The 14,505-nt window shown below is 45.3% G+C and overlaps 1 protein-coding gene across 1 annotated transcript in view; it reads right to left on the reverse strand.

The window, feature by feature from the left end:
- Positions 1-14,505, reverse strand: part of NCAPD3 (non-SMC condensin II complex subunit D3) — a 57,053-nt gene that overhangs the window by 15,467 nt on the left and 27,081 nt on the right. The window contains exons 17-24 of the mRNA XM_032230071.1: positions 10,120-10,311; positions 8,734-8,831; positions 8,472-8,587; positions 6,364-6,471; positions 5,504-5,618; positions 5,296-5,403; positions 3,665-3,903; positions 2,011-2,090 (exon numbers count right to left, since the gene is read on the reverse strand). Of these exons, the coding sequence (XP_032085962.1) occupies positions 2,011-2,090; positions 3,665-3,903; positions 5,296-5,403; positions 5,504-5,618; positions 6,364-6,471; positions 8,472-8,587; positions 8,734-8,831; positions 10,120-10,311 (1,056 nt within the window). The remainder of the gene's footprint in view (positions 1-2,010; positions 2,091-3,664; positions 3,904-5,295; positions 5,404-5,503; positions 5,619-6,363; positions 6,472-8,471; positions 8,588-8,733; positions 8,832-10,119; positions 10,312-14,505) is intronic.

Consider the following 14,505-nt stretch of genomic DNA (forward strand, 5'->3'; position numbering starts at 1 on the left):
CCTGGAACAGCTCTGAAACGGGACGCACGGAGGCCGAAGGGTGCAAGCTGGTGAGTAGGCGGGGCTACATTTGAAGTATAAGACGCACCCAAATTTTCACCCTCTTTTAGGGGAAAGAAACTGCGTCTTATACTCATAAAAATATGGCAATTATATAGATAAGACTTCTGAATGAGGAGGTGGAATTCAACACATTAACAGAGTTGGGAGGGATCTTGTAGGTCATCTAGTCCAACCCGCTGCCAAAGCAGAAGACCCTACACCACTGATGACTAACCTTTTGGTCCTCATGTGCCGAAATTGTGTGTGTGAGAATGCATGCATGCATGCAGGCGCGCATGCCCACACCCCCAATACAATGTACCCCACCCCCTGCATAGGGGTGCACAACCCCCTACACATGCACATGACACCCCGTGATACGCCCTGCGCATGTGCCCCCCTGGCACATGCGCCCCATTTTGGGCCTAGCAATTCCACCTGAAGCTTCCTGAAACCAAAACTGAGGCGTGAGGGAGGGGGGAACACACACACACCCCGCGCCTCCCACATGCACAGCAGAGACCCGAAAATCAGCTGGCCAGTGGGAGCCGCATGCACAGGTGCGGTGGAGCTCAGCTGGGCAACAGCTCAAGTGCCCGCAGAGAGGCCTCTGTGTGCCACCTGCGGCACGTGCGCCATAGGTTTGCCATCATGGCCATACACCATTCCTGACAGGTGGCAGTCCAGTCTCTTCTTGAAAGCCTCCGGGGATGAAGCTCTCACAACTTCCGAAGGCAACTTCTGTTCTGTTGGTTGATTTTGTTCTCAGTGTCAGAAAATATCTCCTTATTTCCAGGTTGAATCTCTCCTTGATCAGTTTCCATCCATTATTCCTCGTCTGGCCTTTGAAAATAGATTGATCCCTTCCTCCTCTCTGTGGCAGCCCCTCAAATATTGGAAGACTGCTATCCTGTCTCCCCTGGTCCTTCTCTTCACTAGACTGGCCATGCCCAATTCCTGCAACCGTTCTTCATACTTGGGCATTCTTTTAAAAGTAGTGGCACGTGCCACGGTGGAAAATGCATTCTTCTCCTCTTTCTGTACACAGAATCCCGCAAGGACTCCGGAACCATCGTTGTTTTTCTTTTTTACTGTACTTTGATGCAAGTTTACACAATGTACTGAAAAGCCCTACGAGTAAGTTGCCTACTGTTTGTTTAAAGAACAATCCTGAGCATAAATAAAGCAGCGGGTTATCAACACCTCCTGCTTTTTAAGCAAACACCGCCAATCTAAACTAGATTTCAGCCGTGCGAAGGCAAACGATGTAACACTGTACTTCCCCCTGCTGGAAAGATATGGGACAATATCATCCTAGAATTCAGACACTGTGGAGAAAGCAATATTTAGTTGGCTCCCTGTATTGCCATCCTTTAAAAAAAATTGTTTGCTCCTTGAAAGGCTTCCCAGTCTCACTAATCACTCTAGAGAAGAAGGCTTAAGAATTCTTGTTAGGAGAGGAGTGGGGAGGGGAGGGAAGGGAGGGGGGAGAGGAGTAGGAAAGGGGAAGGGGGGAGGGAGGAGAAGGGAAGAGGGAGGAGAGGAGGGAGGAGAGAATGGGGAAGGGGAAGCAGAAAGGAAGGGGAGTTATACTGGTTTATGACTGTAATAGATATTTGACTTGATTTAATAAGAGAGTGTCTGCTTTCTCTTGCATCCCAATGCATGTAAGATTTAAGAAAATTGAAGGAAGGAAGGAAGGAAGGAAGGAAGGAAGGAAGGAAGGAAGGAAGGAAGGAAGGAAAGATGAGAGGAAAGGGGGGGGAAAGGAAAGGAGGAAGGAAGGAAAGGGGAAAGGAAAGGAGGAAGGAAGGAAAGGGGGAAGGAAGGAAGGGGAAAATAAAGGCCTATATTATAAAACTGCCTGAAGGACAAAAGGCTTAGATGGAATCTTCTCCCAGATTTTCAGAAGGAATGGAGACACCACTAAGTTTCAAACTCTACCAACGTCCGAAAGATCTTCCTTACCTGGCAATTTCTGGATTGGGATCCACCAGAACGCTGACGAACCTGAAGAAGAGCGAGCCTTTCCATTTCACAAATTCTTCCTAATCAAACCAAAACAGCACAATTAGCCCCTTTGGATAGAAAACGTGGATACCGTCTCCCTAAATATATATATATTTCCCCAAATCCCTGCACCTTTCCTTTTCCTGAAGTTCTTTTTAGGTTTTCAAAGATGGCCTCTTTGAATTAACTGGACGACGGTCCTCCTGAGTCCATGCCAGGACAGGTGAGTTCCACGTTTTTGTTCTTAATGAAAATGTCGTACCCTGTGATTGGGGCTGAAAGGCGAAAGCGGAAGCAGTATGCTCCGTCCCATATTTGGGTACACTTAATCTCTGCTCACATTATAGCAATAGCAAAAGCACTTAGACTTATATACTGCTTTGCAGTGTTTTACAGCCCTCTCTAAGTGGTTTACAGAGTCAGCCTATTGCCTCCCAACAATCTGGGTCCTCATTATACCCACCTTGGAAGGATGGCAGGCTGAGTCACCCTTGAGCTCGTCAGGATCGAACTCCTGGCAGTGGGCAGTTAGCCCACAATACTGCGTACTAACCACTGTGCCACCACGGAAGGAAGGAACAGCAATAGCACTTAGATTTATATACCACTTTGCAGTGCTTTACAACCCTCTCTAAGCAGTTTTGCAGAGTCAGCATATTTGCTCCAAACCATCTGGGTCTTCATTTTACCGACCTCGGAAGGATGGAAGGCTGAGTCAACCTTGAGCCTGGTGAGATTCGAACTGCCAAATTGCAGGCAGCCAGCAGCCAGCAGAAGTAGCCTGCAGTACAGTATGCTGTGGCGTATAGTCGACAAAACATATAACTGACAAAGTGATGAGGTTAATACATCTACCTAATTTGTAAGCAGCTGGCTTTGAATCCCAGAAGGGTATGGCTAGCTGGTGAGAGCTAAATAGCTTGAAATAGATTTATTCCAGTCTCTCTTTATTTCTTTGTCAGTAAAACATAAATGCGACACAAAAAATGGTTTGTTGCGAAAGTGATTGTCTGCAAAGGCTCCTGGATTGGAGCTGAAAGGCGAAAACGGAAGCAATAGCAATAGCAGTAGACTTATATACCGCTTCATAGGCCTTTCAGGCCTCTCTAAGCGGTTTACAGAGAGTCAGCATATTGCCCCCAACAATCTGGGTCCTCATTTTACCCACCTCGGAAGGATGGAAGGCTGAGTCAACCCTGAGCCGGTGAGATTTGAACCGCTGACCTGCTGATCTAGCAGTAGCCTGCAGTGCTGCATTTAACCACTGCGTCACCTTGGCTCTTGGAAGCAGTATGCTCTGTCCATAATTGGGTAGACCAGGTTGCCCTGACAAAAAACACGTTCTTTCCCTTGGTGCAGCTGACAAAGGGAGGAGAGCCGGTGGCTTAGAGGTTAATACATATGTACAGTAAGCAGCCTGGGTTGGAGTCCCAGAAGGGTATGGCTAGCTGATAAGAGCTGAATAGCTTGAAATAGATGTATACTAGCCTACCTTTATTTCTTTGTCGGTAAATATAAATTCAACACCCTGTGCTACATTTCCCTGAAAGCTGAGCGCGCCCGGTCTAGACAATGAAGAAGCTTAAATTCCACCCTCCTGCTTCCCCCTCACCTGCAAGAGATTCGTAAGGAGGATGAGCGTCTGTTTCCGTATGAATGGCTCCGGATCCTTCAGGCATATCGCAATGTCGGGAATATACCTGTCCACCATGGTGGTGTAGCGGACGCAGAGGTCACACATCACAATCACCACATTGTTGCGGACGGCCACGTCCTTGGACACCTCCAGCTCGCGAGCCAAGGCTGCGATGCACTTCTTCGCCAGGTCTTCGTGCTGCAGGCAAAGCTTTCCTGTCATAAAAAGGAAGCAGAAACGGATAAAAGTGGAAGAAAGATTCGAGGAGAAAGATAGACACTTAACAAAATTTGAATGATTATAAAAGAATGTGAGGTGAATGGAGAATATATAAGTAAAGGAAGAATTGGGAAAAATATATAGAATATTAACTGAAAGAAGAGCAGGCAAAACGTTCAAAATTAATTTGGGAATTAGATGTAGGAGAAATAAATGATAAAGATTGGAAAATATTTGGGATAGAAGAGTGTATAAGAATATGTTGGTTAGAGTTAAGGAAAATCGATATAAAGTGATATGGAGGTGATACCTAACACCACGCAAATTAAATCAAATAGATGGTAAATATACAAATATTTGTTGGAGGTGCAAGAAAGAGGTTGGAACATGTAAACATATGTGGTGGGATTGTGATAGTGCACAAAAAATATGGGACATGGTGTTTAGAGAAATTAGAGCACTGAATGTAAATTTAGATATGTCACTATGGATTGCATTACTGTTGAGAGGGAAGGAGAGGAGAAGGAGAGGAGACAGGAGAAGGAAGGAGAGGAGAGGAGAGAGGAAAGAGAAGGAGAGGGTAAGATAAGGAGAGAAGGAAGGAGAGGGAAAGGGAGGGGAAGATAAGGAGAGGAGAGAGGAGAAGGGAGGAGAGGGAAGGAGAGGAGAAGATAAGGAGAGGAGAGAGGAGAGAGGAGAAGGGAGGAGAGGGAGAGGAGAGAGGAGAGAGGAGAAGGAAGGAGAGGGAAGGGAAGGAGCGGGAAAGATAAGGAGAGGAGACAGGAGAAGGAAGGAGAGGAGAGGAAAGAGGAGGAGAGGGGCAGATAAGGAGAGAAGGAAGGAGAGGGGAAGGGAGGGGAAGATAAGGAGAGGAGAGAGAAGAAGGAAGGAGAGGAGAGAGGAGAGGAGAAGGAAGGAGATAGGAAAAGGAAGGTGAGGGGAAGATAAGGAGAGAAGGAAGGCAAGGGAAAGGGAGGGGAAGATAAGGAGAGGAGAGAGAAGAAGTAAGGAGAGGAGAGAGGAGAAGGAAGGAGGTAGGAAATGGAAGGTAAGGGGAAGATAAGAAGAGGAGAAGGAAGGAGAGGGAAGGCAAGGAGAGGGGAAGATAAGGAGAGGAGAGAGGAAAAGGAAAGAGAGGAGAGGAAAGGAGAAGGAAGGAGAGGGGGAGATAAGGAGAGGAGAGAAGAGACACCAAACTCGGAATGTCAATTCCTATTGTCTTGCTTCTATTGTCTTCATTTCATCATGGACTCAGATGAAATGGAAACACAGAGGATAAAATTTTAAGATAGGCCAACATGCTGTGTCAATGGGTGCTAGGGGGGAAAAAAGGTAGGGAATATGGCAAGTCTTCTCCCCTCTCCCCCACCCCACCGCACCATGCCTACCCAGAGTAATGAACGCATGTGCTCGGACAGTAGAAGGCATCATGGACCCTCGGAATTGTGACAAGGGTTGAGATGCTGGGAGGTCCTCGTTCTCCGCAGAGCTGGACACTAGAAAACAACAAACACACACCCCAAATAAGGAAAGGCTTTGAAGCAGGAGACAGTCCCCTCTGCAAGGTGGACATCCAAAGGAGGAAGAAGAGCTTACACTGTTCCATGTTGTCAGGACTAGCCAAGAGGGATTGGATCAACAAGAAGATGCGCTTGTCCACTTTGGCCGGACAGAGCTGTGCAATCTCACCCAAGGTGAAGAGGTGCCTCACCTGCCAAACGAAACAATGCCATAAACTAGAAAGAGAATCCTAAATTGGTATTAAAATACTATTCGGCGAAAGCCTAACGTGAACATGGATTTGAGCAAACTCCAAGAGACACTGGAGGACAGGGGGGGAGGGGGTGTCCATGAGGTTACAAAGAATTGGGCACAACATAGTGACTGAAGAACGGAGTGATAGCCTAGAGGTGGGACTCTCACCTCTCAACCAGGAGGCTGTGAGTTCGATCCTGGGTAGAGGCAGATATTTCTCTCTGGGCAAAATGAGAATATATCTGCCGAACAAAACTCCGCATTGGTGTCAGGAAGAGCATCTGGCCATTAAAACGCTCTGATAGCTCCATTCAGTTGCCCAGACTCCACCCCGCAAGAGGTTACGGGGTCGTTAAATGATGATGATGATTGGGTGAAAGTCTAGCTCAGGGGCCGGCAACCTTAAACACTCAAAGAATCCTTTGGATCCGTTTCCCACAGAAAAGAAAACACCGGGAGCCACCTAAGCGGGGGTCCCAAAAGCTCAATAGATTGTATGTCAGGGGGTGTCAAACATTGGCGGTTGTGACACATATTTTGAGCCGCAGCAGAGGAATGAGCCACATGCGGCTCCAGAGCTAATGGAGAGAAGGATTTGCCTTGACAAATCTTTTTATTAAGGCTTCCCTCGGTGGGCTGACTGAACCCCAAAATTTGATATTCAGAGTTTAACCACTCGCAACCACGCTGGTTTTATTTACCAAGATATCCTCTTGCAGCTGTTCCGTGCCAAATTCTTGGAGGACGATCTTTGAGATATATTGCTCACAGGCAGCTAAAAGATCTCCGCATAGGTTGTTCAGCAGTTCCTGTTTAAACATGACACGAGGGGGAAGTTGAGTAAATGTTTGCCGAGTTAACACAGCAACCTTCCCCAGGATCCCACTTCTTTGTGGCTAGGAGGATGGCTGTGTCTATGGCAGATTAAGTTATCCAGCCTCAGTCTTGGGAGATCTACCTCCACCTGACTGGCATACAGGTAAGTTAGTTGTCTATGGAGATTCCCGGTCCTCCAGGTCATGGTTGTCCCAAAGGTGTTTTGGCTGAGTCTTCTTCAAAACTCTGGATTTTATGTCCCAAAGGTACCTTTTCGGGACGCAACTGAACTTCCTTTGTTTTTCTTTGAAGATGTTTCGCTTCTCATCCAAGAAGCTTCTTCAGCTCTGGCTGGATGGTGGGGAAGGGAAGGATTTACACTCCTTGCAGACAGCTGATCATTTGCATCCTTTTTAAAGGGTCGGTGAAGCACTTGGAGGTTTACCTGTGTCCTCAGGGTCACCTGAGTGGTGCTCCTGGTTCCTGGAGTCTGCAATTTTTCCTCTGGAAATCCATTCCTACTCCCACACCATTCAAAGGGTCTTCATCCCAAATTGTATAGCTAAAAGGTCTGTAGAGATTCTGTAGAGATTCTCAGTCATCCGGGTCATGGTTGAAAAAGGTGCTTTTTCAGGAGGCAACTGAACTTTCTCTTGTTTTCTATTTTGAAGATGTTTCGCTTCTCATCCAAGAAGCTTCTTCAGCTCTGGCTGGATAATGGGGAATGGAAGGATTGATATAAATCCTTCCATTCCCCACTATCCTGCCAGAGCTGAAGAAGAATAGAATTCTTTAGTGGCCAAGTGTGATTGGATGCACAAGGAATTTGTCTTTGGTGCATATGTTCTCAGTGTACATAAGGAGAATAAAATATATTTGTCAAGAATAAAAAGATACAACATTTAGTGATAGTCAAGGTGACTAATAAGCTATCAAATTGTACCAGGAAACAAATAAAAACAATATAAATTGAAAGATACAAGCAACACGGTTATGTCGTAAGTGGGGAGAGATAGATACTAGGAAGGAGGAGAAGAATAATAGTAATACAGTCTTAGTAAATTATTTGACAGTGTTGTGGGAATTAGTTGTTTAGCAGAGTGATGGCATAAGGGGGAAAACTGCCTTGTATCTAGTTGTTCTGGTGTGCAGTGCCTATAGCATCATTTTGAGGGTAGAAGTTGAAACAATTTATGTCCAGGATGTAAGGACATAGATTTTTTTTCACAGCCCTCTTCTTAAATGAGAACAGAAATGTCTCCAAAAGAAAAAAAACAAGAAAATCCAATTGCTTCCTGAAAAAAGCACCTTTGGGACAACCACGACTTGGATGTCTGGATGGACATCTTTTGAATGGTTGGGGAGTTGAAATGGATTTCCAGAGAAAAAATTGCAGAGAACAGGAACCATTTGCACTACTCAGGACACAAATAAACCTCCAAGTGCTTCAAGGACCCTTTAAAAGGTTGCAAAGGACCAGCTGTCTGCAAGGAATACAAATCCTTCCATCCCCCATCATCCACTCAGAGCTGAAGAAGCTTCTTGGATGAGAGGCGAAACGTCTTCAAAGAAGAAAAAACAAGAAATTCCAGTTGCCTCCTGAATAAAAGCACCTTTGGGACAACCATGACCTGGATGACTGAGAATGTCTACGGACTTTTAGCTATACAATTTGGGGTGAACACCCTTGGAATGGTGTGGGAATAGGAATTGATTTCCAGAGGAAAAAATTACAGAGAAAGAGGAACCATTTGCACTACTCAGGACACAGATAAAGTGCTTCAAGGACCCTTTAAAAGGATGCAAAGGACCAACTGCCTGCAAGGAATATAAATCCTTCCATTCCCCACCGTCCTGTCAGAGCTGAAGAAGCTTCTTGGACGAGAAGTGAAACATCTTCGAAATAAAAAACAACGAAGCCCAGTTGCTTCCTGAGAAAAACAGCCTTGGGAGATAAAATCCATAGTTTTGAAGAAGACGCATTGTGTCTCACCTGCATCTCCTTCGGGGCATCGGTGACGGCCTGGCTAAGCTTCTGCAGAGTTTCGATAGCGGAGCTGATCACCTCCAAAGGACACTGGAAGTCCTGCAGCCAACAGTTGAGATCATCTGCAAAAGAAGGCCAGACCCCCGGAGTAAATGGGTGTTGAGGCGCTTAAACAGTCCTTCCCTCTCACCACAAAGAAGACGGCATAAGAGAGACCGTTGCTTCCAGAAAAGTACCCTCCCCAAATGACTGTCCAGTGAGCCCTCACTCATTAGCCTGCTCTGGGTGTTGCTGGGCAGGTGTCTGGCAACACTTCCAATCACGCTGAGGATGTGCACCATGGTCTCCAGGTTGGCTTCGGGCTGCCTGGGAAATGGAGAAGAAGGAAGTGATGATTGGCCCCACTTCCCACCCATGAATGAAAGCAACTGGATTCACATGTTACGCCATGGCTCATTTGATCCTGGGCTGTAAACCAATGGCTGGGGTCAACATGCTAGGCCAGGGGTCCCCAAACTTGGCAACTTCAGGATTTGTGAACTTCAATTCCCAAAATTCTTCAGCCGGGCTTAGGAATTCTGGGAGTTGGTCCAGAAGTCTTAAAGACCTGTAAAGTTAACAACCACCTCTCTTAGAAGAATGAACTATTTTAGGAAATACTAGTGTTGATAACCTGGCATTGCCCTGGTATTTATTTATAGGGGGAGAGGGGGGAAATGTCCGGACCAAACGTAATTTCTAATGTTGGATTTTCCTCCTTACCAGAGGGAGCCCCCTTGTGGAGTAAGTAAAAGCCATTTTACGGCAGTACGGTAGAAGCCATTGTAAGGCACAACAGGCTGTATCTTAACAGAACACACACACACTGAGGGGTGTTAGGGGTGTATTACCCCCACAGTATTTTTTTTCAGAGAGTAAGTCATCCGGATGCCATGTTTGGTTGAAATTGCTCGAGGCATTCCAGAGTTATGCTCCCACAAAGAGGGAGCCATTTATATATATATATATATATATATATATATATATATATATATATATGGATTAAAAAAGCCGAATATTATATTTTCCCTAAAGGAGAAACATGTTTCTAAAGACAGAAACCTCAGCTCCCTACTCCCCAGCAGATATCTGGTGTCCATGGAGAAGGATTGGGCCAGTTTATCTATGAAACAAAAGACCTTCACATCTAGGGTGGTGGGATTATCCTTCAGGGCAAAGCCATTCAGCCACAATAGGAACTGCATTGCATCAGCCCAGGTTTCAACCAAGTTTCAGTCAGATAACCTACAAAATCAGCTCTAACCCCTGCATAGCCCCATGGGAGTCTGACAGCAACCAATAGAATACATGCCCTTGCCACAGGAACAGGAAGCTCAAGGGCAAAGCCCAAGAGAGGCTATAAATAACCCTCCTTCTCCACTCCATCTGGTCAGCTGCCCAGGACCTCAAGCCCATGTGATCCCGTTCATCTATAAACCATCTTTCCAACCTGCCACCATGTTTCCAGTGTCTTTCTCCCCACATGGAACTGAACCAGATGGAGATTTCTTCCAACAGAACCCAGTGCTAGGGCAAAACCAGAAGAAGTACTTGATTCTCATATTTAACTCCAGCCGTATGCTCACTCCTCACTTTTGTGCCAGATTTCGCTCACCTGCTGATGCTGTCCCAGGCGTCAATGATTTTGGAATAGTCCAACTTGGGCGAGGAACCAGCCACTTTTGCCAATAACATCCAAGCAGCTGCGGCACGCTCGGTTTCAGTATGGGAGATGATGCCGTTAATGAACGAAGAGGAGAATTTGTTCTTCTGAGCCAAAATGTGGAAAGCTTTGCTTAAATAGCGGCTGAGAGAGAGAGAGAGAGAACAATCAATCATAAGGGGGTGAGGGGGGCTTTTTTTGATTTGGTGGATGGAACGACATTGAATTTTGCTGTTGCAAGAAAGCCAAACTCCATTAGCTGGCTTTTCGTTATGTCCAGAGAAACTGCAACCTTTTTTAAAAAAAATTAAGATGCATGAAAAGAGGTTGATTAATGAAGCAAGCTTATTTTAATAAATCCTCTTGCATATAAGTACTAGCCATTCCCGACTCTAGGGGGCGATGCTCATCTCCATTTCAAACCAAAGAGCCAGCACAGTCTGGTCATGTGGCCGGCATGACTAAACGCCGAAGGGGCACGGAACGCCGTTACCTTCCCACCAAAGGTGGTTCCTATTTTTTCTACTTGCATTTTTTACGTGCTTTCGAACTGCTAGGTTGGCAGAAGCTGGGACAAGTCACGGGAGCTCACTCCGTTACACGGCACTAGGGATTCGAACCGCCGACCTTTCTGATCGACAAAGCTCAGCGTCTTAGCCCCTGTGCCACCGCGTCCCGTAGAATGTAGCATTGCAACTCAAACTTCATTTGAATCTGAAGGGCTCAAGGTTAACTCAGCCTTCCATCTTTTCGAGGTCGGGAAAATGAGGACTCAGGTTGTTGTTGTTGTTTGAGGGGCAGACGGGAAAGATGCTGATTTTGTAAACCACTCAGAGAGGGTTGTAGAGCCGAGGTGGCGCAGTGGTTAGGGTGCAGTACTGCAGGCCACTTCAGTTGTCTGTTATCTGCAGTTCAGCAGTTCTAATCTCAATGGCTCAAGGTTGACTCAGCCTTCCATCCTTCCGAGGTGGGTAAAATGAGGACCCGGATTGTTGTTGGGGGCGATATGCTGACTCTGTAAACCTCTTAGAGAGGGCTGAAAGCCCTATGAAGCGGTATATAAGTCTAACTGCTATTGCTATTGTAAAGTGCCATATAAGCCTTAGTGCTACTGCTAATGCATAGTATCCAAAGTTTAGGTTTCACAAACTAGAGGCTCCAGCTGTTCGTCTGCCTCACTGATGTCTGACTCTGAAGGCAGCTGATAACTGGCGTACGGCTCTGGCTCCCACTCTACCCCTGACACAGAGCCCTCATCCGAGCCTTCCCCAGACTCCAGGACTGGCCCATCTTCCTCCACAACCCTCCTCATTGTCCGAATCAGCTGCCAGCTCTGCTGGCGAGCCGCAACAACGTCAGAAGTTTTCTACACTTTTTTTTTTAATGACTAAGCACTATCTGGATTTAGTTCCTTCATCTTTCTCATGTGTCACCTGTGACCCTTTAATCTTCAAAAGTGTCTATTCCTCCGTGCCAAAAACCTGTCTTCCTCCCGTATACATTTCCACTTGTCTCAAAATAGTACGAAAAATATGAAAATGATTCAGAAACCTCCCAAGCAATGTAAAAATTCCAAGTGTCTCATCCACGGGCCAAAATTAGGACTGGTGATGGTATCATCCATCCTAACACAACATGTTCTATTTCAGAAGCTGTTACACGCTATTGACTAATAAACAGATGCTGTTTGGGATTCAGCATATGTTCCTGTCATTCCAGAAGTGGCACCTCGCCCCTTATTTTGCTTCCTGTAAAATCTGAAGAAGAAAAAAGAGAAAAAGAGAGAGAGAGAGACGATGGAATAAATGCTCGTAATTGCAGGCAGAGAAACAAGCTGAGTGGTAGTAATGATGAATATTCTCCGAAGGAGGGAAGGGAAATTTCCAACGAGCCTTCAGCCATCTTTGTTCATTAAGAAAACAAGGGTCTGCGCAAAAATGGAAGGACACTTCGATTCCTAGCGTGGAAGAACAGTTTTAGAAGCGGATGGAGTTTGCAGAAATGGCAAAACTGACCTCTGATTAAAGGAAAGAACTTAAGTACTTGTTTCCACATGGAAACCACTTCTGAACTTCGTGCTTGGTGTGGAAAAGAATGAAACTCCGATTTTGGGTTTTACAGGTTAGATTGATAGATCTTTACAGAAATGACTTGTTTATACTATTATGGAAAAGTAAAAAGCTGTGATTTTATGTTAATGCCTTATCTTACTGTAAGAGACAGAGTCAAAAGTCAATGCTTCTTTTTTTCCTTTTTTTTCTTTTTTCCCTCTGTTCTGAGCCAGGCTTCCTTAGAAAGCAAGAAGCAAAGTCTTGGTCCCTGCAACACCTCTTTTATTCACACGGCTGTGAATTCCTTTCATTCACAGTCAGCAAGGCTTAGCAAACAGTCTTTCAGAGGAAGTTTTATCCACACGTACCTTATCTCGTTTGGAGCGCTGCTAGATAACTAGTTTCTGAACGCAGGGCAAGGCAAAACTTGGCACAGAGTCTCTTAAAGTCACACACAGAACTTTCCACTCGTGAAACAACTGAAGGAACAAATTGTTTCTTGCAAAAGCCCCCTCCCCATTAGCTCCTCTTTTGTTTCCTATGGGAGGGGCCAATCACCACCAAGGTGTGGCTTTACTATTACGTCTATCCTGCTTTTATAGTTGTTCTTGTCTTCTGGCAGCTCTGCACATGCACATAGGGAACAGGCTCCAGCTGTTCTTCTGCCTCACTGTTGTCTAGCTCCCTCTCTGCCTTTGACGCAGAGCCCTCGTCTGAGCTTTCCTCAGCCCCCAAGACTGGGCCATGTTCCTCCCCAACCTTCTCACAGTCCGACTCTTCTGTCAGCTGCGCTGAGCCATAACACCCTCTTTCTTCACTTCTCTTCCCCCTTTCCCCTCCCCACTCACTGCTATTCTATTTACTTTTGTATACTGTATTTTATAATACTCTATAACTTAATAAATATTAAAAAAAAAAACAAGGACAGGCAAATAGCAGTCTTGAAGACTTAACTCTGGCCCTCTCCCAACCTTCAGCTTCTGATGCTGAAACTCTCTACTCTCTTTCTTTATCAAGACGTAGCGGGTTTTTTGCCTTCAGTTTTGTCATTAAGTAGGAAGATACTACAGGAATGAGGCACAGCGGAAGAAAAAACAAAGGAAGTCCGGCTGCCTCTTGAAAAAGCCCCTTTGAGACATTGTGCGTTAACGTTAGAGGAGAGGGGTTTCGGCAGCGAGCATTATATTCGCACAATAATGGAAAAATGAAGATGCACCGCAAGATGAAGAGATAGTCAGAAAGATACTAGATTGTGCAGAAATGGATAGACTGAAAATGAAACAGAAAGAAGATATAGAATATTATCAAACATGGAATCTATTTGACCAACGGTTGGAAAAAAGGAGCCGAGAGTAAGAATGTAAAATTGTTGTGGTTGTTGTTAGTTGCGAAGTCGTGTCCGATCCATTGCAACCACATGGACAATGTTCCTCCAGGCCTTCCTGTCCTCTACCATCCTCTGGAGTCCATTTAAGCTCACGTCTCCTGCTTCGGTGACTCCATCCAGCCACCTCATTCTCTGTTGTCCCCTTCTTCTTCTTTTGCCCTCCATCGTTCCAGCATGAGGCTCTTCTCCAGGGAGTCCTTCCTTCTCATTAGGTGGCCAAAGTATCTGAGTTTCCTCTTCAGGATCTTGGCCTTCTAAAGAGCAGTCAGGGTTGATCTCCTCTAGGACTGACCGGTTGGATGTCCTTGCAGTCCAAGGGACTCGCAGGAGTCTTCTCCAGCACCAGAGTTCAAAGGCCTCCATTCTTTGGCGCTGAGCGTTTCTTATGGTCCAATTTTCACAGCCATCCATTGCAACTGGGAAAACCAGAGCCTTGTCCATACACACTTTTGTTGGCAGGGTGATGTCTCTGCTTTTTAGTATGCTGTCTAGATTTGCTATTTGCCATTTTTTTATTTTGTATTGTAAATTTGCATTGTTAAGCAAATTATACACCCAGGCAACACGATGTTTATTCAGCACTAAGAAATTGGAAAATGGGAAAAAATTCCTTAGAGGGAGAGGTAATTAAAAAAAAAAGTAAGACTGTGCAGAAATGAATAGATTGAGATTGGTAGTTAAAGAGAAGGAAGAATCAGAGTATTATAAGATACGGGGATACTTTTATCATTGGATAGAAAATGAATATAGGCAAAAAGAAATAGAAAACTGAATAATTAGGGGGGGGATGTAGAACTATGGGGGAGGAATGGAATTAAAAGGTCATTGAAAGGTAAATGTAAAGGCAAGATAAAAGTACATTAAAATGATAGCAATAGCAATAGCAGTTAGACTTATATA

The sequence above is a fragment of the Thamnophis elegans genome, chromosome 13 (genome assembly GCF_009769535.1).
Source record: "Thamnophis elegans isolate rThaEle1 chromosome 13, rThaEle1.pri, whole genome shotgun sequence".
NCBI classification, from domain to species: Eukaryota; Metazoa; Chordata; class Lepidosauria; order Squamata; family Colubridae; genus Thamnophis; species Thamnophis elegans.